This window comes from Strigops habroptila, chromosome 2 (genome assembly GCF_004027225.2).
Source record: "Strigops habroptila isolate Jane chromosome 2, bStrHab1.2.pri, whole genome shotgun sequence".
Taxonomy (NCBI): Eukaryota; Metazoa; Chordata; class Aves; order Psittaciformes; family Psittacidae; genus Strigops; species Strigops habroptila.
In genome coordinates this window covers 58,066,048-58,090,581 of record NC_044278.2, presented here as the reverse complement: position 1 = coordinate 58,090,581, position 24,534 = coordinate 58,066,048, and the positions used below count along the sequence as shown (strand labels likewise).

The following is a 24,534-nucleotide window of genomic DNA, read 5'->3' as shown; positions in this document are numbered from 1 at the left end:
TGACTTAGGTTTAAACCTGTTTGGATTGGTGGAGATAGATACACTGGTGTGAAACTGTTTTGAGATGTGGACTGTAGCCTGCTTCTGGCTTAGCACTTCCCTTGTGCCCTCCTGATGGGCATAAAGGGCCTGTCTTCCATGACAAGACAACGGCAGCAATAATAAATCCTGGTAAAATAATACCATTGTAAACAACTGAGTGCTTCACCATCACTTAATACTGCAAATTGAAGCATTCTTCTGAGAAATTCAAAGATGTGCATGCTGGGACTACTCATGTCTTTAAGCTGTTTCTCTTTGAAGATCACTCTCTCTTCAGATAGACCTAGTCTTCCTTCCTCTGAAATCATATCAAAAGATCCATGAACTGGTGAAGCCATGTATTCTAACACAGATTATAAATTCAGTACTGGTCCATGGTACAAATGAGTATGCAAGTTAGTAAGAACTTAAGAAGGGATCTTCTCCCCCTTCAACCCCTTGAAATCTATCTCTTTTCCTCCATGGATCCATAGATTTGTTTTAATAGTCATCTTTGTAATTTCTAAAAAAGTAGAAAGGAGGTTTTAACTTACTTTCACCACATTAAGAATTTACAGTTCCTCTAAAAGAAAACTTGTTCTGGCACCTGCTTCAAAGCATGTTGCTCCTCAGAGAATATTCATTGCCTCCTTTGTCTGTACCAGGACATACAGCGCCAGGGCAACCGGAGGAGGAAGGGCTGAAGTAGAAGTTGCTGTTGGGAGGAATAGTGCTGAAGTGGTGAGAAACTATGAAATGGGAGAATGGAGGTGAAAATGCTGTAAAAATAGCAAGAGAGGGATAGACAGTGAAAGAACAGCATAAATATCTGCAGGAAGTGGATGTAAAATTTATTGTGTGAAATAGCATTTCGTGATAGAATAAAGCAAAAAAAAAAGAATAATTCCCTTCATGGCAGGAATTACTGGGTGATGTTCGTTCGCTTATGCTATAAAGGTTGTCAAGCAAGACAAACGTCAGGATACTTTCTGGCCGTTCTGGCTCTGCATTTATACCTGCTGTCTCATTACCTACTCAACAGGACCACCGATATTTTCCAGACATATTGTTCCTTCCACAGCACTTGCTAAAAGTGAATGCAGCTCATTAAGTTTTGTACCAGCCCTGGCAGGGGCCACCAACAGATCAAATGTCTGTTGCTGAAAAAGAAACAAACACAGTGATGACACTTCACTGCTGCCTTAAAACACATCAGCAGAGAAAAAGAAACATGGGGACAGAACAATGAGAAAAGTTTTTTTCATTAGAAGTGTTGCCAGTCTGAACAGGATGAATGCAGAACTGGGTTTTAGCACCTGGTTTTGCAAAATGTACACTGAGGAGTACTTAAACGTTTACTGGAGTAGGGCTAGTTACTCTGATAAATAATGATGCATTAGTGCAATAAGATAACAATTTTTATTTGAAGATAAATTTAAATATAAGGATAAAATCTCTTACTTGATTATAAGATAAACTGTGACAAATATTACTAGTCTATTACAATAATTAATGTCATTATTTACTCCAGACAAAGGGATTGGGAACAAAATCAGACAAATAGATAGATCAGCATTTGGCTTCCTTGGAAGGTTAAAGTTTTTTCCAGGCTGATTAATAGACACTCTTGAGGATTTCGAAGCTATTTCTGAGCAGAAATGAACTGGGTATCATAGCAAAACTTTGAGGCTAAGTAACTATACCCTTGTTTCACAAAGGGGGAAGCTGAGTCAGGTGGAAAGGTCCTATCTTGGTAGCGTACATGCTTAACTTCATACCCTCGGGTAAGCCTCTGTTAAACAAAGTGCTTGGTAAGTATGGAAATCATGCCCTTAGGTGGTTCACTGAAATGTAGTGGTACTGTTATAGATCAAGAGAGCTAGAACTAGAGCTCAGACTTCCAATTTCCGATTTTATACACTCTCTACTCAGCTGCCGTACTCCCTTCTGATTTTGGCCATCCTCCTAAGAAAGCGACATTTATGGTAGCATATCATTTGCTTGCTTAACCATCTGTCCTCACCTATTAACTTCTGAATCAGTTGAGCATTTCTAGGCAAATAAGATGGAGAGCTGAAACCACAAGCTGATTCCTACCAGTTATACGGAAATAGGTAACTCTGTAAAAGAAAGAGCTCCAGCGTGTGTCCCGACTGAAATATGGGCCACAGCATGAAATTATACTAATGAAATGGTAATAAAAACTATCTTTAATTAAATACAGTATAGGAGATCCTCCTCAAAGTACAAATCTAATATAAATAACTTTGCTAGTTCTGTTGATCACACAATTGCTAATTTACTTGGGTAAAACAAGAGGTTAATTGCACAGTAGTTTTGCACATAACTAGTTCTCGTATATCCCATGCTACAGATTTCAGCTTAGTCTAGCCATCTGTAGCTAAGGCTGGCACTGACTGAATTGTAAAGCAAAGCAATGAAAAATTTCAAAACATAGCTCCTCTGGCACCTCTCTTGTTACTGATGCTGCAAAACACATTTATCTTGATGTAACATTACTTTCCTAACTCAATTGTGGCATGGCGCAATTGTCAAGGAGAATGGATGTTTGCAATAACACCTATTAGGAAATGTGTGTACATGGTGCTCCACAATTCAATGAAGCTGTGGGCAGATGGGAGCATGGAGATAAAATGTTGCCTGGAAAAGCTCTTCTTCTTCTACCTGTCTAGAGGACTGATGTTGCTGATGGATTTCTCAGTTGTGCAGAGGGCTTGCATTTCACTCTGCACTGAGATTTGTGTTTACAAGCTTGCCACCTTTGCTTGCTTTGTAAGGTGAGGAAATATCCCAGTTTATGGCCTCGGGGAGCCTTGTCCAGCTGAGTGCAAGGGATGCATAAGGTCTGCTGAACTCATTTGTTACCCGAGCTAGGAGCGGATCCAGCACAGCACACCAGCGGCTCCTGAACGGCCAGATTTGATATTGGCGTTGCCCTCTGCTGACCAGTCCAAATTATTGCAACGCTAAACATCATTGTCCTCCTGGAAGTCAAGTGCGTGCTCTATTGCGCGTCACAAAACAGTGACTTTGGGTTATCTTAGATTATGCACAGTCTGTGGATCTATACAGACTATACACAGCTGTGGAAATGAAGGAAAAGACGTGGTATAAGACTACCAAGTTATAATCAAAGGCTATTTTTGGTGTTTATTTGCATAGGAGAGTCTCTGGTGCAGTCCCCAGAGAGGCCACGCTGCCCAACAGGGTGGGTGGCTGCAGCATGTCCTTTCACTCCAGGGTCATGAGAGGAGACATGAGTTTGGTCCCATGCTGATCAAGGCTCCTGGATTTTGCTACCGGCTCACACTTTTTGCTAAGGGTCCCACATGATTGCCAGTCATTTTTGTTCTGAGGTCCATTCATGCACGTTCTGCATTTTTGCCTTCTCTGTTGGAAGTTCTAGGCCATATTTAGGTCTTTTGCTGGTTGATATTTAGATAGCTATATTCCAGAAGCATGTATTTATGTGCGCACATCTCCCCCTTGCAGTAATTCATCAGGTACTAGCTGAACTGCTGTGCAGAAACCCTGGGGTGCAGAAGCTTTGGTAAAGGTATTAAAAACCTTTTCCTTTCAAGTTTGCCATATGTTCTCCTTCAGACTTTCTCTTCTGATCTTGCAGCAGATTTAAGGCTAATAGATAGATGGTGTTTGCTGTACAAGGTTCTTTGCCCCAGAGAAATGTCAAAAATTTAGGTGGTGAATCATAACCAGCTGTAAGATCAGTCACATTTTTGTTTCTGCACTGTGGGAAAAGTAGATCCAGAGCTGACTGAAGAAGGATGCTTGGCAGCTACTTCTAGTTGTTCAGTGCAGAAATCTATCAATCAGGGTGATAGGTGTATAGATTAAGGCAGTTTATGAAGTCCAGCCTGGTCAAACATGTGGTTTTACCCTGTTTAATAAGGTAGAGGGGTTGCAATTGCAATGTGAGTTGTCCGGAACAGATGAGTGAAAGAAGTCTTCAGAGTGATCTCCACATAAGAATCTGCCTTGGCTGCCTGTAGAGACCCTGTGATCACTGCTTGACTCTGAGATCCCAGCAAAAAAATAAACATTGTGTTGCTGTGTTTAGAATAACAAGAATGTCTATCTTGAGGCTGGATTCATTTGGCAGCCCCATGTGCACTAGGAAAGCTGGAACAGGATGCTGGCAGCTTTTGGCCAGCCTGTCAAGCAGTTGCGTATCTTCTGCCCAACTGGCTATATTAAGCAAATGGTTTTAAATCTCCAGCAGGTAGATCTGCAATTTCTGCAGCTACTTCTTTCTCATTACCTGCTGAGAATCGTGAAAAAAAACAGTCAGCTAATGTGGCTTTAGTTCCTAGATGGTATTTCATGCCATGCTTACATGACAGTTGTTTCACTGGCTGTCGATCAGCCCTTATTGCCAGTCATGTGAATTCTCTCATTGCATTTTCACAGGACTCCAGTTTGTGTGCAGTGTGAGTTTGCAGGTCACAAATGGGCTTTTCCATTTTTTTCCATAGTCCACGTGCTTCCTTTTCCATCCTGGGATGTTTTCTCTCATTTTATACAAGCATTCCAGAAGTAAGGACAGCATCCTTCCCAGGTCTGCCCTGCAGCTCTCGGAGGCAGGGGTCACTTGTCACAGCTGTTAATGTGACAAGTGTTATCATGAGATAAAAGTATGCAAAGTATGTAAGTGCTGGGCTCTCTAAGATTGTATCTTCACTTCTCCAGAAGCAGCCAGAGCAGCTTCTAGCTGAAGTATGCTAGATATTCAACAAAACAATGGTACTACTATTTCATTAAATAAAATGTAATTAGGAATAAACACTGCATCATGATGTAACACTAAAGAGAGAAAATGCTGCCTGCAGTTATTTCAGAGCTGGGACTTTTTTGACTTAGATTCCAAGTGAGGTGTCGGTCCCCCTGGTGAATTTTTATGACCCAGAAAAGGTAACTCTGTCTATCAGTCAGTGCTTCATTCTCCTGATAGTCAGATTTAATGTGAATCTTTCTTCATTTTAAGCTCACCTCTCCTGCCAGTATCCACTGTGCCCATGGATGGATACAGCCAGGAGAGGTAAGCTTAAAATGAAAGGTTTTATCATTCCCCTTTTCAAACTTTCCTTCTTGCAAACCAACCCCACTTCATTCAGGGCACCAGCTTTCCCAAATGAAACCTCTGCCTTTCCTCTCTGCTGGGCTCTCTTCTGTTGGTCCCCCTCTTTCTTTTCCAGTGCTACTCTCTACATGAAGCCTTCTGTATAACCAGCAGTGCAACACCTCGCATGTCATAGTCTCTACAGCTTCTCATTCATTCCACATAATAATTTTGCAATCTCCCAAACACTGTGATATTTGACTGTCTACAGCTAAACATCCCCTTTGCTGCAGAGCTTCAGCTCATTATTCTTCAGTATGTGTAATACCTGCCTTCCATCCTCAGTGAGCCATACATATGTTTTCCAGATGCATCTTTGCCAAGACCATCCTAAATGCTGACTCTGTCCTCCAGCACTTGCCATACCTCTCAGCTTGCTGTTGTCTGGATATTTAGCAAGTATGCTCTTCCCTGTGGGAGCTGAGAAGGGAGTGAGGCTGTCTGAGGCACTAGAGAAGGTGTGCTGGTCTTGGCTGGGGTAAAGTTAATTTTCTCCATAGTAGCTAGTGTGGTGCTGTGGTTTGGATTTGTGCTGAAAAGAGTGTTGATGGCACAGGGATGTTTCCATTATTGCTGAGCAGAGTTACACAGAGCCAAGTCCTTCTCTGCTCCTCGCCTCACCCCACCAGCAAGTAAGCTGGAGGTGCACGAGGAGCTGGGAGGGGACAGAGCTGGGACAGCTGACCCCAACTGACCAAAGGAATATCCCGTAACATGTGGCATCATGCTCAGCATATAAAGCTGGGGGAAGAAGAAAGGGGGATGTTCAGGGTGATGGTGTTTTTCTTCCCAAATAACTCTTACGTGTGATGTAGCCCTGCTGTCCTGGAGATGGCTGGACACCTGCCTGCCCATGGGAAGCAGTGAATGAATTCCTTGTTATGCTTTGTTTGTGCTCTCGGCTTTTGCTTTACCTATTAAACCATTTTTATCTCAACCCACAAGTTTACCGGGGGGGTGTGAGTGAGCAGCTGTGTGGGGCTTAGTTGCTGGATGGAGTTAAACCATGACAGAGGGTTTTCCTCTTGTGCTTCCTGCTCTGGCTCTTTGGTGAGCAGCGGGTTGTGAGGCCAGGAGGCACTTGCTCCTCCACTGGCAAGTGCATTTCCAGGTCCCTTGCTGTGTGCTCTGCAGAGAAATGCCTTGCTAAGCCTGGCTCGAGCACACCAGGCTTTTAACACAGGAGGCCCTGGGCCAGCCTGAAGTGATTTTCGAGGCAAGCTAGGCGGCACGAAGGTGTGTGCTCCTGAATATGCCTGTCTTCCCAAGAGCTGGCAGAGCTGTCTCTAACCACATGCTCTAAGCTGTGGCAACTGGTCTCAGGAGTTGATTAAGTGTTAGAAAAAATATTCTCCTTTGCAGCTTAAATGTATTGCCTCTCAGTGTAATTGACTCTCCCTCCTTGCTCCTTTTTATTACAAGAGGATGGAATAAGTATTGGATTTACTCTCCTAAACACACTCATTACTTGTATACCTTGTCATGTCACTCTTTATTTGCCTCTCCTCTTGCTGACAGTGGGAACTGAGCTTTCACTTCTTTTTCTTGCAGAATTTTTTTCTGTGCTTCTAATTGTTATTGTCACCTGTGTCTGTGCTCCTTGATTTCTGCTGTGGGTTTTGCAGTGGAATGTTCAGGATGAGTTTTGGGCCAGAGATGACATTTACATTTCAACACTACTAATCTCTCCTATTCCACAGGTGACATTTGTCTTGCTCCAGGGAGCAAAGGTTTCCACAGAACAGTGAACAAGAGCTCTCCTGTACATTTTACAGAGGAGCCACAGTTACTACAGAAATATGGCTGAGGAACCTAAGATAGGTCCTTACCTCTGAATTACCACCTTATTATTATTGAACCACCACATTCTTATTTAACCAGTTTCAAGGCCCAAATAGATGTTATTCCTGAAACCTGTTGTGGGTGGAAGAAGCCACCGCTGATTGTGAGAGCACGGCATGATTTACCCATGGCACAGTATTGCTGTGGATTAACCCTGGCCAACAACAGCTCAGCCCCACACAGCCGCTCACTCACTCCCCCTCTCAAGCAGGATGGGGGAGAGAAGGAAGGGTAAAAATGAGAAAACTCACAGGTTGAGATAAAGAGAGTTTAATAGGTAAAGCAAAGCAGAACAAGGAAGTCATTGCTTCCCATCAGCACGCAGATGTTCATCTCCAGGAAAGCAGGGCTCTGTCATGCTTAACAGTGACTTGGGAAGACAAAAGCCATCACTCCAAACGTATCCCCTCTCTCCTTCTTTCACCAGCTTTATATGCTGAGCATGACACCATATGGTATGGACTATCCCTTGGGTCAGCTGGGGTCAGCTGTTCCATCTGTGTCTCCTCCCAGCTCCCTGTACCACACCAGTCCACTCACTTGTGGGGTGGTGTAGGAAACAGAAAAGGGCTCGATTCTCTGTAAGTACTACTCAGCAATAGCTAAAACATCCCTCTGTTATCAACAGTGTTTTGGTCACAGATCCAAAACACAGCACCATACAAGCTGCTGTGAAGAAAATTAACTCTATCCTAGCCAAAATCAGTACAAATATTTATGCAGAAGGGAGTAAAACTTGATACTGTTCAGCTTTAGCTTCTGAGATGAAACAGGCCAGAAGTGCCATTGCTGTGTTTTTCTATCATTCTCTCGTTTTTGTTTGCACTACCACAGTGCATCCTCACTGTCCTGGGTTCACGCTTTTGCGTACTCTAGTCTTCAAAACCTCCAAGGACTGGATGGCACAATCTCTCTGGATAACCTCTTGCATTGCCTGGATGTCTCAATCTCTCTTGCTTCAACTTATGCCTGTTGCTACTTGTCCTCGCACTCCACACTGTGAGGAGACTGTCTCCTTGATGGCCCCTTGTAGACACTGGATGGGCCTGAATGTATCCCTCCTCCAGGCTAAACCAACCCAGTTGCCCTTGCATCTCCTCACAGGGCAAGTGCTCCAGTCCCCACGATCTTGGAAGACCTCCATGAGCTCCCTCCAGTTTGACCATGCCCTTCGTGTATTGTGGTGCCCGAAACTGGACACTCTACCCTAGATGTGATCTAACACTTGCCTAATAACTCAGCACTTCCCTTTATCTACCAGCCAAACTTCTGTTAATACAGCCCTAACAGGGAACTTATCCAGTTAAAGACCCCTACCCCCTCGACCCCGCAGGTTTCTCAGGATTTATTTTTAAAGATAGAGGTATTCCCATGCCTTCCCACAGTTTGCATGCACTTGTACCGGTGTAACTGAAATGGGATCATGCCATGTACTAGGACTGAGGAGTCAAGGAGGGAAAGGGAGAATAACAAAGGGCTTGAGGAAGCCAATGCTGTGGGACTCTGTGTTGAGGAATTCCAACCTGGTGTGTACCTCCAGGCCTGGCTTTTACTATGCTTTTTTCTTACTAAGAAGTAGCTGCTTTAAGTTTTCTGCCCATAAATGTCTTCACCTACCTGAACAGATCACCCCACGGCACCCAGCGCAAGCATAATTGGCTGGACCACAGGTTTAAATGCATGATTTCAGTAAAAAGGGCAGATGTTCAGAATATTTCTCATAAGTGACCCATTTGTGCTTTATGATAGCCAGTAAGGCAAGGCTGAAAAACACACAGCATCTGAGCAAATGCTGTGTGTAACAGCAGTACTTGTTCTCCTTCTTTCACAGTACTTTGGATTCATCAATTATCACACTCAAGCCCTTAGTTATGAAAAATAAGAATCAAGTCATTAAAATATCAATGATGTTTCTAATATCTTATCATGCTGTTTGGGATGCATATTGTGAAATGCCAGGGAAATACATTATTTAGTCAAAAGGGCAAGCTGGTGATTCATGACCCCATTAAAGAAGATGCTATAAAATGCACTGTTGGATTTGAAAGTTGTCAATATTCAGATGATTGATTTCCTTTAAATACAGTTGGAACCAGACACTGCTACACTATAGCCCAATGAGGTCTAGTACCCGTTTCAATAAAAAAAGGACAACAAGAATTAATGATTGCAAATTTATTACATGGAACAGCAAAATCCAGACAACTGAGTCACATAATAGACAACTAGTGCAATGGGAAGTCTCTTTATGTAAACCAAGTCATCGTACTGGTAAGTCGACCCACAAACTTCATATTCCATGGTATTCTGAAACAAATTAACACATTTTATGTTGAGATGTTGATCTGAACATGACTTAGTATTCAGTTCTATATGCCTAACTTCCCAAAGTTAGACATGAAATAGCTTCAAGTTCTAGCAGCAGAAGATTGGTGGATGAAAGCCTGAAAGTTCAGATAAATGCCTAGATCTGTTACTTGTATTCAAACATGAAATCTCCCTCTTCATACAGTTCTCTCTCCAGCATGTCCGAACTTCACCATCCTTCTTTTAAAGTGTGGAGGCATAGTGTGCATCTTGCAGCCAGACTGGCTCAGGGGGCTGAGCTGTGGATAAAGTTTACTGCTGTATGCAAGGCTAGGGCATGGTTACAAAGTAGTAGCTTCTACACCAACACTTCAGTGAGACGTGTTTGATAGTCCAGATAGTACCAGAGTACTCTGCATAAAGTACTTTCATGCAAGTTTACTCTAATTGATTGTGAACTGTTTTGCCTCAAAACTCATGCTGCCAGTTACTCTAAACTCTAGGGGCAGCACCACCTGCCCCTAAAGGTTTCATAGCTATGAAATATTTCCTGCACACATGTGGACTTAACCACACGAGAACAGCTGCACTGGCTCAAAGCAGAGATCCATCTAGCTCCTTGTTTTCCTTTCATCCATGAGAAGCAATGGACACCCAGGGCAGTGTCTAAGACCAGAGCAAGCAAGTAGCAGTGCTGCTCTACAACGCTCTACCGTTTGATTCCTTTCTTTCTGAAGTGGTTTAATTCCGAATACACAGCAAAGTTTCTCTTTCCTTGGGTTTCCTTTGCAGGTTTGGTTTTTTTCCTATCCTTCTGTTCTGTCCCCCCCAAAAAACCCCAACCCTTTCAGTCAACAGCTGGAAGTAATTCTTACATTGCAAACAGAAAATGGTGACCTTTATTGCAGGATGAAAGATTGGAAGATGAGAGCCTGAAGGAGGGGACACATGTACATTGTCTGTCTTGTCCATTTCCCATTAAAACTCATTAAGACCTTTAACAGACACTTTCAAAGATGGATATGCAAGTGCTAGGTGGTATTATTAGATCTCACTGCCTTCCTTCTTTACATCCCCACCCCTGCTCTTTCTAGTTAGTTTACTTCAAAGCAGGTCCTAATTCTGATGTGAGGATAACTCTCACCTGCATGCAGAGATCTGTATTAGTGGGCTCTCGTGTAAGATTAGGTGACTGATGGTCTCTTGGAACAGAGAGGAGTCTAGCTTTTGTGTTCCAAGTACAATTTATACCCTCTGTTTTTAAACTTTATAATTGCTGTACCATTTCCATAATTTTGCAGAGGAGGAAAGCTCCTCCTTACTGAACCGTAAAGAGAGAAGAAAACAGTAGTTGTCAAGAGTGTATACTGGAAGTCTCTGAGCATGAAAAAACCCATGCATTTCTGCCCAAAAGCCTCCTGGTGACCATATGGAACACTCATGTGGGGGTCTAGGTTTGTAGTAAGTTGTAGTAACTCCTTCTGTCATGAAGATCATTGTTAATAATAAAAAAACCCAGAACAAATTCTTGTCACCTTTGGATGCCTACTTACCACTGCTTTCAACAGTTCTTCCATTCCGAGGCTGAAAAATATAAAAATTATATGGTTGTGCAGAAGCTTTAGATGCCAGATTTATAAGCACACCAAAATACATCTCCCATCATTCAGACAGAGTACATAAGAAGGCTACAGTTAGATTTCCTTTAAAGGCACAACACATCAAATACCAGGGGATCTGTGCAGGGTGGGTTTTGCCTTTGAATTTGAGAAATATTCCTTCAGCCCCTAGCCAAACAGCTAACCATTCTGTTTAATAATTACTCTCATTAAGGGTCTTGGTCCCAATTCACTGGGGTACTATGTGCAGGTGCCCAAGAAAGAGTATATAAACACCACCACTGAAAGTAGCTGGCCAGACACACTTGAAGTGAGCCAAAATGTAAATTGCAGCTGAACTGGGACTCTGGTTACCTGCTTTGACCTACTTTATAACTTCTTAGTTACTAAAGACTGATTTGGTGTTAATCAGTGTGTGTCAAACCCAGCATATTCTGCATTAGACCATGCCATAGCTCAGCAAGCCAATGGGTGAAAAAAACCATGAAAGAAATTATGATGATGTCCACAATATTGCTTTGGCTTTTCACTCTGTTACACAGTGTACCACCACTTTCTGGCAAGACCTTTCAGACCAAGTGGACATTGAGCTCACACACATGTTTTATTTAACAAATTTAGGATCAGTGCACCTTGGCAGTCTTGGAGATACAAGCCACATACTGCTTCTGTCTTTGGATGATTTGGCTCAAGATAAAACATTTGGAGAGTCACCTCCTCAAATAAAAGAGTGCTTAATCCATTACTACCTCAGATCTCATTATCTTCTCATCTTTTAATGGAACCAGAGATTTATAAGCAAATGGCTCCCTAAGCTTTCAAGCAAAGGATATTTGGCCTCTACTCAAAAGAAGTGCAGCAAGAATTTGTGAAGGGAAACAGCTGTTCATTTACAGATATGTAACATTGTCTGTGATTCAAAATCTTTAAAAAGTAAGAGATTCAGATACCCTGAAAAGGAAAAAAGGCCGTCCCACAGTCCCATGACTATCCTGTAAAATAAAACACAAACAATAACAAGATACTTTAAACACGGTTCCATAGACCTGTTGGCAAGTTTCAGTGTCATTCCATCAGAATATCAATAATTCAGGGCCTTTTTTGGCAGCATGTAAACAACAAGATGTTGTTAGTCCCCAGTGTCCATTCATCTGGAATGGTGATTAAAAATTAATACCCAAAGGGCCTTGTCAAGAACTACTCAATCTGTTTAGTGTAAATATATTATATTACCATAATTAAAGATTCGAGGACTTTAGAAAATGTATAAAAGAAAGCTTTACACATATTGGATTGCTTTGCAGAAACAAGGTCAGCACAGCTCACTTCCCCACCACTGGGCGGGGGGGGTTGGAAATCAAGCTGACTTTAAAAAGCAAAGCAGCAAAAAAACCACCAAATGGGCCATACTTTCCTGCCCACTGTTACTCACTTGTCTTCACATTTACATACCTTCTTTGTAAACTTTGCAGCAGCAATCTGTGATTCCTGCAAGTGGACAGTGTAAGTTAATCAAGATGCTGTAATTTCTTTGGTTGGTTACAGTAAGTCCTCCATCATTGATGTGGTTGCTGCACTCCATGTGAGAAGAGAGATAGTCTTACACTTATCACAGACAGAAGTAAAAACAGCAACAAACAGATATTTTGAAAGATTGATTTTGAACCTTGCCTTAACCAATGTTACCCCATTCATTACCATCATTCAACATGCTTCCCTTGCTGTACAACCAAGAACAGCTGTGCTCTGGGGGGTGAAACAGAGCTCAACCTGGAGCAAATGCAGCAATTCCACTCCTCTGGCTTGAATTCTACAGATAGTTCTCATCTTGTTAAAATGTGGCTGCTCTTCACTTTTCAGACTGCCCTTGGTTTTAACTCAGGCGTGATTGCTGGGTTTAAGCCTTCCCCTGCACTTTTTGTTCTTCAGGAAATTGCTCATTTTTATTACTCAGCTTTACACCAAGGAATAGAAACTTTCCCCATGACTTCATGGGAGCAGACCAAACTCAGTGTCTAACCAAGCCCCAAACCAGCAGTCTGGTAAACCAGTCAGGTTTGGGAACCCTCCCGCCCATGGCACTACTGCCAGGCTGCCTGCTCCCAGCTAGGATAGCTCTGTGTGCTGCAGCCACAGTTGTATCAGTGAACAGATTTAGTTACCTGGAGCAGGCACATATAATGAGCAAGGACGTGAAGACAGGGGATGAGAACACAGGAAAAGCATGCAGATGGGAAATTGGAGAGGAGGAATTATAAAAGACAAAATACACAAGCAAGAATGAAAGAATCATGATTCAGAGTATGAGACAAGGATTTCTCTGATTCAAGCCTCAAGGCAATAATTTATAGAGCAACTGACATCAACTTACATGGCTACGAAATACAATGAAAGAAAAAAGTGCTTTCTCAATTAAGGTGCTTTAAAGGATGCAAAGGAGGAGACTACAGCAAAGACACAGTGTGAACGCTAGTTTTGTTACAAGATGATTATTATATACCAAGCAAAGACAGAGACTGACTCATGACTTAGCCTGCAGTTTCAAATATCCTAGCTAATTTATAACAGGTGAGAGTTTACATGGTAAAAATTAAGCTTCTAAACAGTGTGTTGGCTTGACTTCAGGATAGAAATTTGAAACTCTCATGGAGATGATTGTGATGCAGCTACATTTAGATAGCTCTTTTTAATTCCTTTGAAAGTGCCATCTGCAAGATTTACTCAAAGATTAGACATTAAAGTTAAATAGTCTTTTAGTTCTCCCAGAAGAGTTTGAATTCCCCAGATGGAATTCAAGTCCCATTAACACCCAAATTGCCATTGACTTCGCCTTTCTAGTTCTGAGGCCTCAATTCTTCTCTTGAAACACCATCTATTTTCTCTACATAATCTATAACTGAATGAACCAAATTTGTTTTAAAAGATCCACATAAATATAGGATCATGTAGAAAGCTGAAATCAGTACAATTTTGTAACTGTTTCATTACATATAGACTCATGTTTACAGTGTCTTCTCAAGATTCCTCACGGACTGAGAGAGAAAGTACAACTTCCTGTAATAAGAGATTTGCCCAGCTGGGTAAAACTTGCTATTTGGCATAGTCCTTTTTCCATATTTCATACATATATTTGATCTTCCACTTAATCAGACCACACCTAGAAATCATCTTGCAGATATGGAGCTGATATTAGTCATAGCTCTCAACAGAATACTGTATGAGTTTCAGCTCCCAATCTAGAGGACAGAGAGTGTGAATTTTTTGCAAAGTTAGTAACTAAAATAGAAACCAGGAATAGGGCTTCATTTAAAGTTACCAGATGATTCTGGATATCCCCTCACTAGCTAAGCTGCAGAAGCATAGGAGGCAATACTGAACTCAAAAACATTTAGTAGACATTTAAGACTGAAATGCTGGAATTTTTTATACAATCAATTTCAGTATTGTAGAGGTTCATGGCTGCTTTAGGAAAGCATGCTTGCAAGAGGAGATATTGAAATACATGTCAAAATACTTTATTGTTGTCTTGAAGGCTCTACTTGTGATTTGAAACAACAGAGGACTCAAACTCCACAAGTAAATTGGCCTTTTTAACATACCCAGGGGCTGAGTGAATTTTATGGGAAAGGCTTTTAATAAACTGGTGGTGATAAAGTTATATAAAGCATATCTGACATTGAGCTAGGTCCTAATATGTCTGCATCAATGAGAAAGAGCTACACTTAGTAACTCCTCAACTTAATCTTATGGATACAAGTCAGAAACACAAAAAAAACAAGCTCAAATAGAGTATTAAAGTCAGTAAAGAAACTCATATGCCTCCATGTTCTAGAGGAGACATACTCTGCCTCATGTTCCTTCTGGTCTAGTGGAAGGTGTCCCTACCCATGGCAGTGGGGTTGGAACTAGGTGATCTTTAAGGTCCCTTCCAACCCAAACCATTCTATGATTCTATGTTTAGCATGATATTAAGTATTCTGTTGATCCAATGTTATGCATATTTTTAACATATTTAACCCTGTATTAGTCAAAAGTGACAGGTTAAAATACTGACCCCAGCTGTAAGTGGATGTTTTGGTTCTTGATTTCTGAAAAACAGCAATTTCATATATAGTTTAATGGAGTTAAGAATTACATGCAAATACTAATGAGAAGAAATGATCTTTTATATACTATCTGACAGCTCCTAAACCATGACACTATTAGATTATACATTATTATTTGGAGAGAAATGTCCAAAAGCTGGATTTGGAGGGGTTGCTTTTTAAGGTTAAGAAGGAGGTGCTTTGAAATAAAAGAAACAAATATACTTTACCTCATTTGTTTGCATGCTGTTGAATATGGAATAACAGAGATCCAAAACCGTGCTGGAGATCTGCAAAACCAGACAGTACACAATACATTTATTGAGAGGATGTGGTGTATTTTGATAAAGAACAGGCTTGATCCTGATCCCAGCATAATTTAGATTAAACACAGTTCCACTAAAACCACTCCGAGCAGGGAAAGGCTTATGATGCTGTTATGAGCTGGAAAGCTAGTATTTTGTATGAGGAGAATACACACAACCTACTAATGTTGTCAACAGTCTTGTGCTATAAAGATCTAAATCAGCCTCTTACACTTAAAATACATCTTCCTGTGTTGTAGAAAAAGCTTTGGTGTTTGGCATATTTAATCTACACTCAATTTCTTTCACAAGCATTTCAGACAATCAGGACTATAATCTCTAATCATATACTGAAAAGTACTGCCCCATACTCACTGCCACAGGACAGGGATTGCCGATGCATGCAATCCCATCAGACAAGAAACAGCTATAGCTCCAAAGGAAGAAAATGCGAGATCCTTGAACAACTGGTTCTGGGAACTATTTTCCACAAGTTTTGGTTTACAAAACTGAAAGACTTCAGGAAGAAAAAAATCAGCACAGAATGTTCAAAGTTTCCAGATCATTCCTGATCCTGCAGACTTTTCTCTCACCTTTGAAAATGACCCTTGGGCTCGATATCAAATGTAGCAAGGATGACCTTTCAAAGCTACTGAGGGTGTTTTAAACAGTTTGCAAGCTCTGGGCCAGAGACACCACAGCAGAAACAAACTGTGAAAACTTCCCCCCTCTCCCCTGCTCTCTGACCACCTTGGAGAAAACCCACCATCACCAAGCTGGGACCAGACAGGACCCTGCCTTTAACTCTTGCAGCGCTGACCAGCACTACTTCTTGCTCCAGTGCTAGCTACTGCTGTGATGGGAAGAAAGCACTTTTTCCTTTGCCTAGGTCTGAGCTAGCTCTGCAGGGAGGAGAGCACATGCACCAGCAAAGTCACTCTGCTTTCCAGAGCCGCTGGCTCTCTGAAGGAGGCTCTTCCACCTGCAGACATCTACACTCAGGGTTACACAGCGCAATTAGTATGTCTGGAAGGGAGAGTCCCAGCAGATCAAACACATTACCTAAGTCAGTTTACCTGGGGTTGATTAGACAGTTCCATCCACTGACTGAAACACAGTGCCAGCTGCTTTAAAAAAAAGTAAAGACATTAACACTGGGTCTGTCATACCTCGGGACATGCTTTATAGCTCAGGGAGCCAGAACTGGCTAGTTATTATCCTGTCCAGCTTTCGCTGACACAGGTATCCTATTCTGCAGCCAGCTGCACATCCCACCCCTGCCCATACCTGTGCCACCTCCCTCCCCGGTTAGCAAAGGGTTTCAGCCTCCCTACTCTCTTCATCACCCACCCCAGGGATTTCAGAACGCATTTCCAGCCCGTTGCCAATTCCCTACCTCATTTCACTGCCATGAGCGAGTCTCATTTCCCACCTCCCGCGGCCAGCCCGGGCTGGACGGTCTCTGTCCTACCCCTCCACCGCGCATCGCTTTCGGGCGGAGAAGGCAAAGACGGACCTACCTGGCTTTTGGGCAGATCCGCGCCGTCCCCGGAGCGCGAAGAAGGGTAGGGGAACCCTGCGGGGACACGGCACGGGGGGACACGGCTGAGCGGAGACGCCGCGGAGCCCAGGCCCGACGGCGCCCCTCGAGGGGAAGCCATCCTTCCCGAGGTTCGGGAGGGGTCTCTTATGTGTTCCCCCCGTGCCGGGGCGGGACGTACCTGAGCCCCGCGGGAGGGCGCAGAGGCAGCAGGCGGCGAGCAGCCAGGGCAGGGCGGGCGGCGGCGGGGACATAGCGGGGCAGCGGCAACCGGGCGGATGGATGGATGGACCGACCGGCTGCCTTTATGGGGCCGCGCCGAGGCCGGGCCGCCACAGAGCCAATGGGCGCTGGGGCGGCCCCGCGAACCGCTCCCGCCGCCGCGCCCCCGAATCGGTGTGAGCGGGAAACCCCCGCCCGCTGGAGGTTGCCCGAGTCGTGCATCAGTCACTCCGTCCCTTTGTAAGCCCCCGTAAAAGCTGGTTTTCCAGAAGAGGTGACAGAAAGGAGGGAGGGAGGGAAAGACGGGGCTGTGCAAGGAGAAGCCACGGAGCTGCTGTGATTTTCATTTTAAACGGAACATTCAGTTTCGTGGTAGGGCTTACTGAGTGTTTGGAAAATGTTTCTTCTTGTGGCAGCTTGGGAAATAAAGTTTGCCTTCTAATCTGACGGGATGTGAACTTTCATATCGAACAAGTCCCAGGCCAGCTTCTCACATTTACCTTCATGTGAAATAAGGAAAGCCAAACACCTTGTTTAATTTCAAAGTGAGTATGGCAGTAAACAAGTTTAATGGCTTTAAACTGAAAGAGAGTAGATTTAGATTAGATATAAGAAAGAAATTCTTCATTATGAAGGTGGTGAGGCACTGGCACAGGTTGCCCAGAGAAGCTGTGGCTGCCCAATCCCTGGCAGTGTTCAAGGCCAGGTTGGATGGGGCTTTGAGCAACCTGGTCTAGTGGAAGGTGTCCCTGCCCATGGCAGGGGGTTGGAACCATATGATCTTTGAAAGTTCCTTCCAGCCCAAACCATTCGGTGATTCTATGACATAAATGTGCTTATAACAGGAAGGTGATTCTCTATTCTCTGATTTAATCATCTGGTTTTACTTTGGAAAATGTTTCCTAGTTTTCTCTGAAGGCAATGCTTTCTAATCAAAACTGAGACTGAGAAAGACAGAGTCCTCCCAACCTCTTTTTTATAGATTTTGGGCCTACTGAAGTAAATACATATCCAGTTGTCCAATGTCTAACATACACAGTAGAGATGTTTGGGAGGCAACGACTCTATGTGTGATGTAAGACATAAAAAGCTGCAGAAGGTATTATTGGCACAGCAGCCCACCTCGTCTCATAATGTCCCTCAATGGCTGCGCTGTGCATTAAAAGGATGATGGCAGGACTGTTCCTGGTGGAAACATCTCAGCATCTCAGAGCAGTCAGAGAGGAGATGCACCTGCTTTCTTGCAGAGAAGAAAAGGGGAGCCAGGCTTCATGTGACCTCTTCAGCTTCACAGCTGTGTGTCCCAAGTACATAAAGAGGCACAGGAGCAGCTGAGTGACCCCAGCACCATTAGTTCACATTTTGTTCCCTCCTCTGGGAGCAGCAGCCATCTTTGTTTCATCACAGCCCTTTGGGTGCAATAATCTGAGTGGGGAGCTGTCAAGAGGTCAGGCTTTACTGTAGCAGGCACTCAGCCCTCAGCTTCTCACCCATCTTGACTGGAAATGGAAATTTCAAGACAGGATAGTGTTCAAAGAGATAATTCCCTCTGACTGTATATTTTCTAACCTATGTGTGAGCTAAAGCAAAATGCAGGGAGTTTTGTGATGATGGTTTCTCATAGGAAGTCCTCCCAAGCTTTCAGTAATGAGGAGATACAAGGTTCCAGGAAGCCTGTACCCCTTTTCACAGTCACCCTGCTTTCTGTCCAAGCCCATGCAATCCCAGAGTGAAAAGACTCTGTGTGTTTGTTAAATTTACTGAGAAAAGGAGGATGGCATTTTATTTTTGATGGCAGCAAGAAGCAGGTTCCTATTTGGTGTAATTTCATTGAAGCCAACGTGGTTGCAGAAATGAGAAAGCAGAGTCCCAGTACTGTGACTTGGGCCCATCAGAGGCAGGCAGTAAAATGATAGAAGGTAAAGATACTCTAAAGGATTGCACATTTTCATATTAATTATCTTCTTTCTCTCTTTTGACATTTCATTTTAACCAAACTGAAAATTATTGTTCCCCAACAGTGTTTCTGTTTCCATGCTCATTGCAGATTTTGTGCCCGAACAACTCCCATGCTGCAGAAACATGGGATCTTAGAGAGCCACTCCAGATTCAGTGTTTGTTACTATCTTTTTGAATACTAGCATGTTAGATACGAATACTTTTAAATTCTAAGTATTTGCTACATTTTTTAGTAGAACACTACTAAATGGTTACCAACTTGCTAGTGATTATTCACTGCAACTGGCCTTCCCTGCCTGGTAAGAAAGGCATTGTCTGCTGCTTTCTTTCTCAGGCTACTCATTATCTGCCTAAATTCCCACTTCTGTCCCACATAGCCTGTTAAATCATAGCCCCTTTCTAAGTATTTAAATATATCTGAGTTTAGGAGTGGAAATTTTTTGCACTAGCATGGGGAAAAGGGTGTGTGGTCATTTTGGGTGGGTAAAATCTACCTCTCCCTGACATAAAATAGTGGATGCTACCTGAACTTTTCCTTCCTCCTTTTCATGCACAATAAAGGATCTGCTCTTTATTTCACCCTTTTCCAGTGAGTACCCTAAATGCACTCTCTGCTTTTCTTCAGCACATTTTGCCTACATGTTGGTCTCATGAAGCCTGTGGAGTTACTCATTTGTTTCAAGTAAGGCTTACACTTAAAGACGAGATGAAAACTAAGTCATACAAGTTCTATTAAAAGAATCAGTACAACTTATTACCAAACTGAAAATAGTATTTTATCAGTGACTGTGCAGCATGAGGGAAGAATGGGGAAAAGTGTTTAAAACTAAGATTTCAAATAGATGAGTGTCTCATATTATGAACACATACGCCTTCCTTCAATCAGAACTTCCTTTGCTGGTGTACATTTCATTTCATAGGTGTTGGGTAAGGTACAGCTCTGCCAATGGATATATCAGCACCAAGCCACATTAATGAGCCATACTTTTATTGAACAAATTAAATTCCTGCTTCAAGGTCCTGGGCTTCCTGCATGCAGAGAGAGAAATAGGTTAAGTGTTTCAGTGTCCACAGTGATTCATAGAGTTAAAAATGAGGCTTCAGTTGGGAGTCAATGAGAAACAAGAGGATTTTTTTATGGTGAGTCAAGACGCTTGGCATATATTTAGCAACATCAATATTATGGCACCCGTAATTTTAGAACAAAACATGCTGTGATCGATAAATGAAGAATAAGAAGAAAATTTGGCTTCAACAGGCATAAAGGTGAAGGGCTGGCTCCCTTTTTGTAAATTATGTCTGCAATGAAACCAGATCTTACCACAGACAGCGAGGACAGTCACCATCATGCAGTGCCCAAGTGCATTGCAACTAGCTGCTTCTGCTTGCACGCACCTCTCACCCTCTGCAGTTTGGCAGTGCATGGTATAAAGCCTTATCCTGCTCTGAGGGCTGTCTATACCTATCTCACAACCTGTTTGGAAGGATGAGAAAAGCTGCAGAAATTGGAGGGTATTTATTAAGCAAACCTGCCATAAAGCCTGCAGATGTCTCCCAGTACTTGTCTTCTATTAAATATGATAGTGCCTATTTATGCTGAATACAAGGCTGTTTAATGTGCTTTTAGTTAACATTCATTTACCTTTCTAGCACAGACAAGTGGTCCAAACACTTGGAGAGAGAGATTGTCTCATTTTTGTTTTCACATGGGCAAGGCTCCACTCAGCACTCAGGGCTGTGGGCCCAAACTTTGCCTTACCAGCACACATCACACTTTTGTAAAATTGACATCAAGTATAGGGTTGATTTGGTTGTCAGAATCTCAAATAAGAACAGAATAGTTACTTTCATGCTTTTGTTTGTAGTTATATTGCTACACTTTAAGCTATAAAGCCCTGGTCTTAAAGTTGAGTAGGCCAGCAAGTAAATATTTCAAAGGGATCAGTACCCCCATAGGGTAGGAGTTCAAAGACAAGCAGCTAATCAAAAGCATCAAAATAGAGGATGGGTGCTAATGGGGAACTCAGGGAACTAGACCAGGAATCTGAACATTTGCAATTTTTTGGATAGTTTCTTGGCTAATTTCTTAGATAAACATGATTTTATGTCTGCTATGTGCAGCCAGAGAATTGGAAACTTCTCTGAAATGAAGCAATTTGCACCTACCAGGTTGTGCTGTATGGAAACAGTACTGTGGCAATGGGCTATATGGGGCTGAAAATTCATTATAATTAGTACACTTTGAGGCATTTGAAGAGATCTTCATTCTGAAACTTCTGCTCAGCTTAATTTTATTTGGTGCTTCCCCAGCCAGCCAGGGAAGCAGTATGCTCTTCTGCTTAGGCAACCGGTGGGATAACCCCATCAGTGTCTGAGGTTGAGCTTTCATCAAGGATTTGTCCAGAATGATTTGTTTCTGGCTTCTTAGCTTGTGCCTCACCAGAAATTTCCAGTTGGTCTCCCAGTCAAATACTGGAATGGCTGACACATACTTAGCATCACAAGCTGAACAGATCTGATTTTAACAGCTGAATTATAATGCCGACACTCATTCATCCATGCCTCCTAAATCAGAACGATTTAATATGTAGCTTTAATTTTATCTGAGTATAGTTACATGTAGATCAGAACTGTGTGTTTATAGAGGGATTACCACAGTCTATGGTAATGGATACCTTACATTGATTACTGGAGTAAAGGATATAGGCTAACATGTGTACCATATGTCTGAGATTTCTGGCAAATACCCAAATCCTAACTCTCCACTAGTGTATGTGAAAAGATTACATTAAAATAAATGTCTCACCAAGAGCCAGCTACAGGGAGAACCGATACCAGACCATTTTTACTATCCATCCAAGTTTCCTCAAACATCACTCACTCTAAACCCAACAGCCAGAGAGAAGACTATGTTAATCCATTTCAGTATCATATGACCCACAAACACTGTGTTTTGCTCATTATCTGCCGGACTTTAAAACCATACACAAAAACCAAACTATCTAGGAAGGCGAGTGTGTAAATAACTGGGAGCTCAGGCCTCTGGACATTCCAAGTTATACATCTAACATGGAGTGAGAAGCAAGGAGTTTAACCCAAAGCTTTGCCATATTTGGCAGCACTTACTCTTGTCAGAGGTCTGAGCTGAGTGCCATTCAAAATGAGTAAGTACTCAAACATTGCCACTTACAATTATTGCTGAAGATACCTGTATTTTCTTGTTAAGTAATTTGACTCATTTATATGAAAGCAATTAATTTTCTCTGTTTGAGGTCAAATGTATTTACACAGAATTTTACTGGCACTGAAAATGAATGGATTGCTTCCCTGACATGTTAAACTTCATTTTTATGAACTCTTGTATGTCTGCTGACTCCTGACAGCTGTAAGACTTGAGCTAACATTTATTCTGCCCTTTGGCCAAAGTGGTTATGCCTGGACACTCGTTGTCCTGAGTGTTTTCTCACCTCATTAGATTATATCACTCCACAAAAGCTTTACTGTAGCAAAAAGCAAAAGCTTTTCAGCTTTTAAAGCATTATATTCGACTGAAAATATTGGAACTGTAAGTTTCATGGAAATGGCCACTCCTGAGTCTATTAATCAGATCAGACTGGCAAACAACAACAAAGAGCTGTACGTACTAAGTCTGTTTATACTATCTGGATTAGGATCCAAAACTGCCTGTCTATAGTGATACCACCCCCATAGCCTCTACCGAGAAGTGCATCTCACCCTCAGTAGCTGTTTCTCTCTCCACCTGAGTCCCAGAGACCTTCGTGCAGAGCATATATGTCCCTTCCCTAAGGTAAATTGCAAAAGATCTGCCTGGTCTGCCTGTAAGCAGCTGGCCAGAAGAGCAACTTTCAAAAAAAAAAAGGCATGCTTTTCTTTGGAGGGGACTCTCCATTTCAAAGCAGAATGTCTTTTTCAAAGCTTTTAATCTCCTTCTCAAATAAATCTGAATGCAGGTTTGGTTTTGTTTTGCTTTTTAATTGTTGTCCTTTCCCCAAGGTCTGTTTGCAGAAGCAGAGTGGCTTTTGTTATGGTCATAGAATTAAGGACTCTGTCTTACAGAATTTGGCTATATAAGCACTCTATTTACGCATTATCTTCTCGAGTTTAGCTGTTCCATGGAGGCCAAACCCTGAACTGAGAAAGCTCTCCCTGCTCGAGGAAGGACTTCAGGGAATGAGCCCTTCTGCTCACTTGGTCTCTGCTCTGGGGATTGCATAATGCTGAGCCCCTGCTGAGCCCAACAGGGACCAACATTTCCAGTCAAAGACCCAGAACCAGTGTTAGACATAAATGTCTAGGAAAAAAGTTCCCTTAATATGACACAGTGGCCAGACAACACAAATGAGGGAGAATAACAGTGTGGAGGAATACACTCATTTTGAAGCTCCTACTCCCCCATATACATTTACTTTCTCTTCTTGTATTTCCTGCCAGCAAAACATTATGTGCGTGATTGCTCTTTTGGACCACCCTTGGCAAAATGGCTTGCTAAGACAGGAATTTCAGCGTGAACAGCATGCATGATGGAGCACCAGAAACTGTCTGAAAGGACATTTGCCCAAACCAGTGTTGCTAAGGAAGATGACCATCAGCAGGATTTAACAGTAACCAGGGAATTGGAGACTTCTGAAACAAAGGGGTGAGCTTGAAAAGCAGCACAAAAGATGCACTAACAGAGGGTAGTGCACTGGTGATGGGAAGAGAGTAGGGTTTGCAGTGCCCAGGTGGCCCCTGCCCACCACGGCCCCTGCCAAGCACCGAGGGTGCAGCATCCATGTGGACTGAGGGACAGAGCAGGCATCCAGCAAGGGTGACCCAGTGGGTGCAGTGCAGAAGTGGGAGGTCACACACAGCCAGAGCAAACACATTTGTTGCTGCATGTGAAGGATTTGAACTTTGGGAAATTAGTTATAGAAAGGTATCAAAAAATCTGTAGGAGTCCAGTAAGAGTTTTTGAGTGTTTAGTGTTGTGGTTTATCTGCTGATATTGATCTTGAACATATTATCATCATTATTACTATCACTATCACTGTCACCATCATTATCATTATCATTATCAATATCAATATATTATTATTCACCAATTTCTGATTAATTATGTGCTATTAATAAATCAAGAAATTTCTTCAAGCTTGATTTGGTTTAAGTAGAACAGTTTTTACCTATGATAGTTATGCACCTGGATGTCCCTCAATGTTAGCAACATTGTACATGAAATGCTATAAGGTGAGCTTTCTTTTCTGTTTTATAGTAACACTTCTTGAGAATGCATTTGTTTGTCTTAAATGGCAACTGCTGCACTTTTTGCTTGTTCTGAAGGCTCCAAAATAAAGAAAAAATTCCTTTAAAGCCAAAAGAGAAGGGGAGAAATTTGACTCAAAGGAAATAATGACAAAGAATGGAGAGGAGAGCTAGGTGTCTTGGAGTGACCATCCAAAGAGAAAACTAAGGATACTTA

At 42.4% G+C, this 24,534-nt stretch overlaps 1 protein-coding gene across 2 annotated transcripts; it reads right to left on the bottom strand.

The window, feature by feature from the left end:
- Positions 1-9,181: 9,181 nt before the first annotated feature.
- On the bottom strand, positions 9,182-17,213 carry NMS (neuromedin S). Of its 2 annotated transcripts, XR_003990056.1 has the most exons (9): positions 17,059-17,181; positions 16,858-16,913; positions 16,414-16,461; positions 15,263-15,322; positions 15,002-15,035; positions 12,400-12,435; positions 11,898-11,939; positions 10,882-10,912; positions 9,182-9,328 (listed from the first exon to the last, which is right to left on the bottom strand). XR_003990056.1 is itself a non-coding variant. In XM_030476463.1 (8 exons), exons 1-8 carry the CDS (start codon positions 17,129-17,131, stop codon positions 9,312-9,314), a joined length of 366 nt encoding a protein of 121 aa, XP_030332323.1. In that variant the 5' UTR covers positions 17,132-17,213; the 3' UTR covers positions 9,182-9,311. The 2 variants fall into 2 exon arrangements, 1 of the variants encoding a protein (XP_030332323.1); XM_030476463.1 differs by lacking the exon at positions 15,002-15,035 and having other exon boundaries at positions 16,414-16,464; positions 17,059-17,213.
- Positions 17,214-24,534: the final 7,321 nt, after the last annotated feature.

Coding starts and splice junctions, on each gene's coding strand:
- NMS (XM_030476463.1), bottom strand. CDS start 17,131: ATGTCCCCGCCGCCGCCCGCCCTGCCCTGGCTGCTCGCCGCCTGCTGC. Junction 16,465..16,857: donor CGGATCTGCCCAAAAGCCAG/GTAGGTCCGTCT, acceptor TTTTTTTTAAAG/CAGCTGGCACTGTGTTTCAG. Junction 10,913..11,897: donor GGCCTTTTTTCCTTTTCAGG/GTATCTGAATCT, acceptor TATATTTTTCAG/CCTCGGAATGGAAGAACTGT.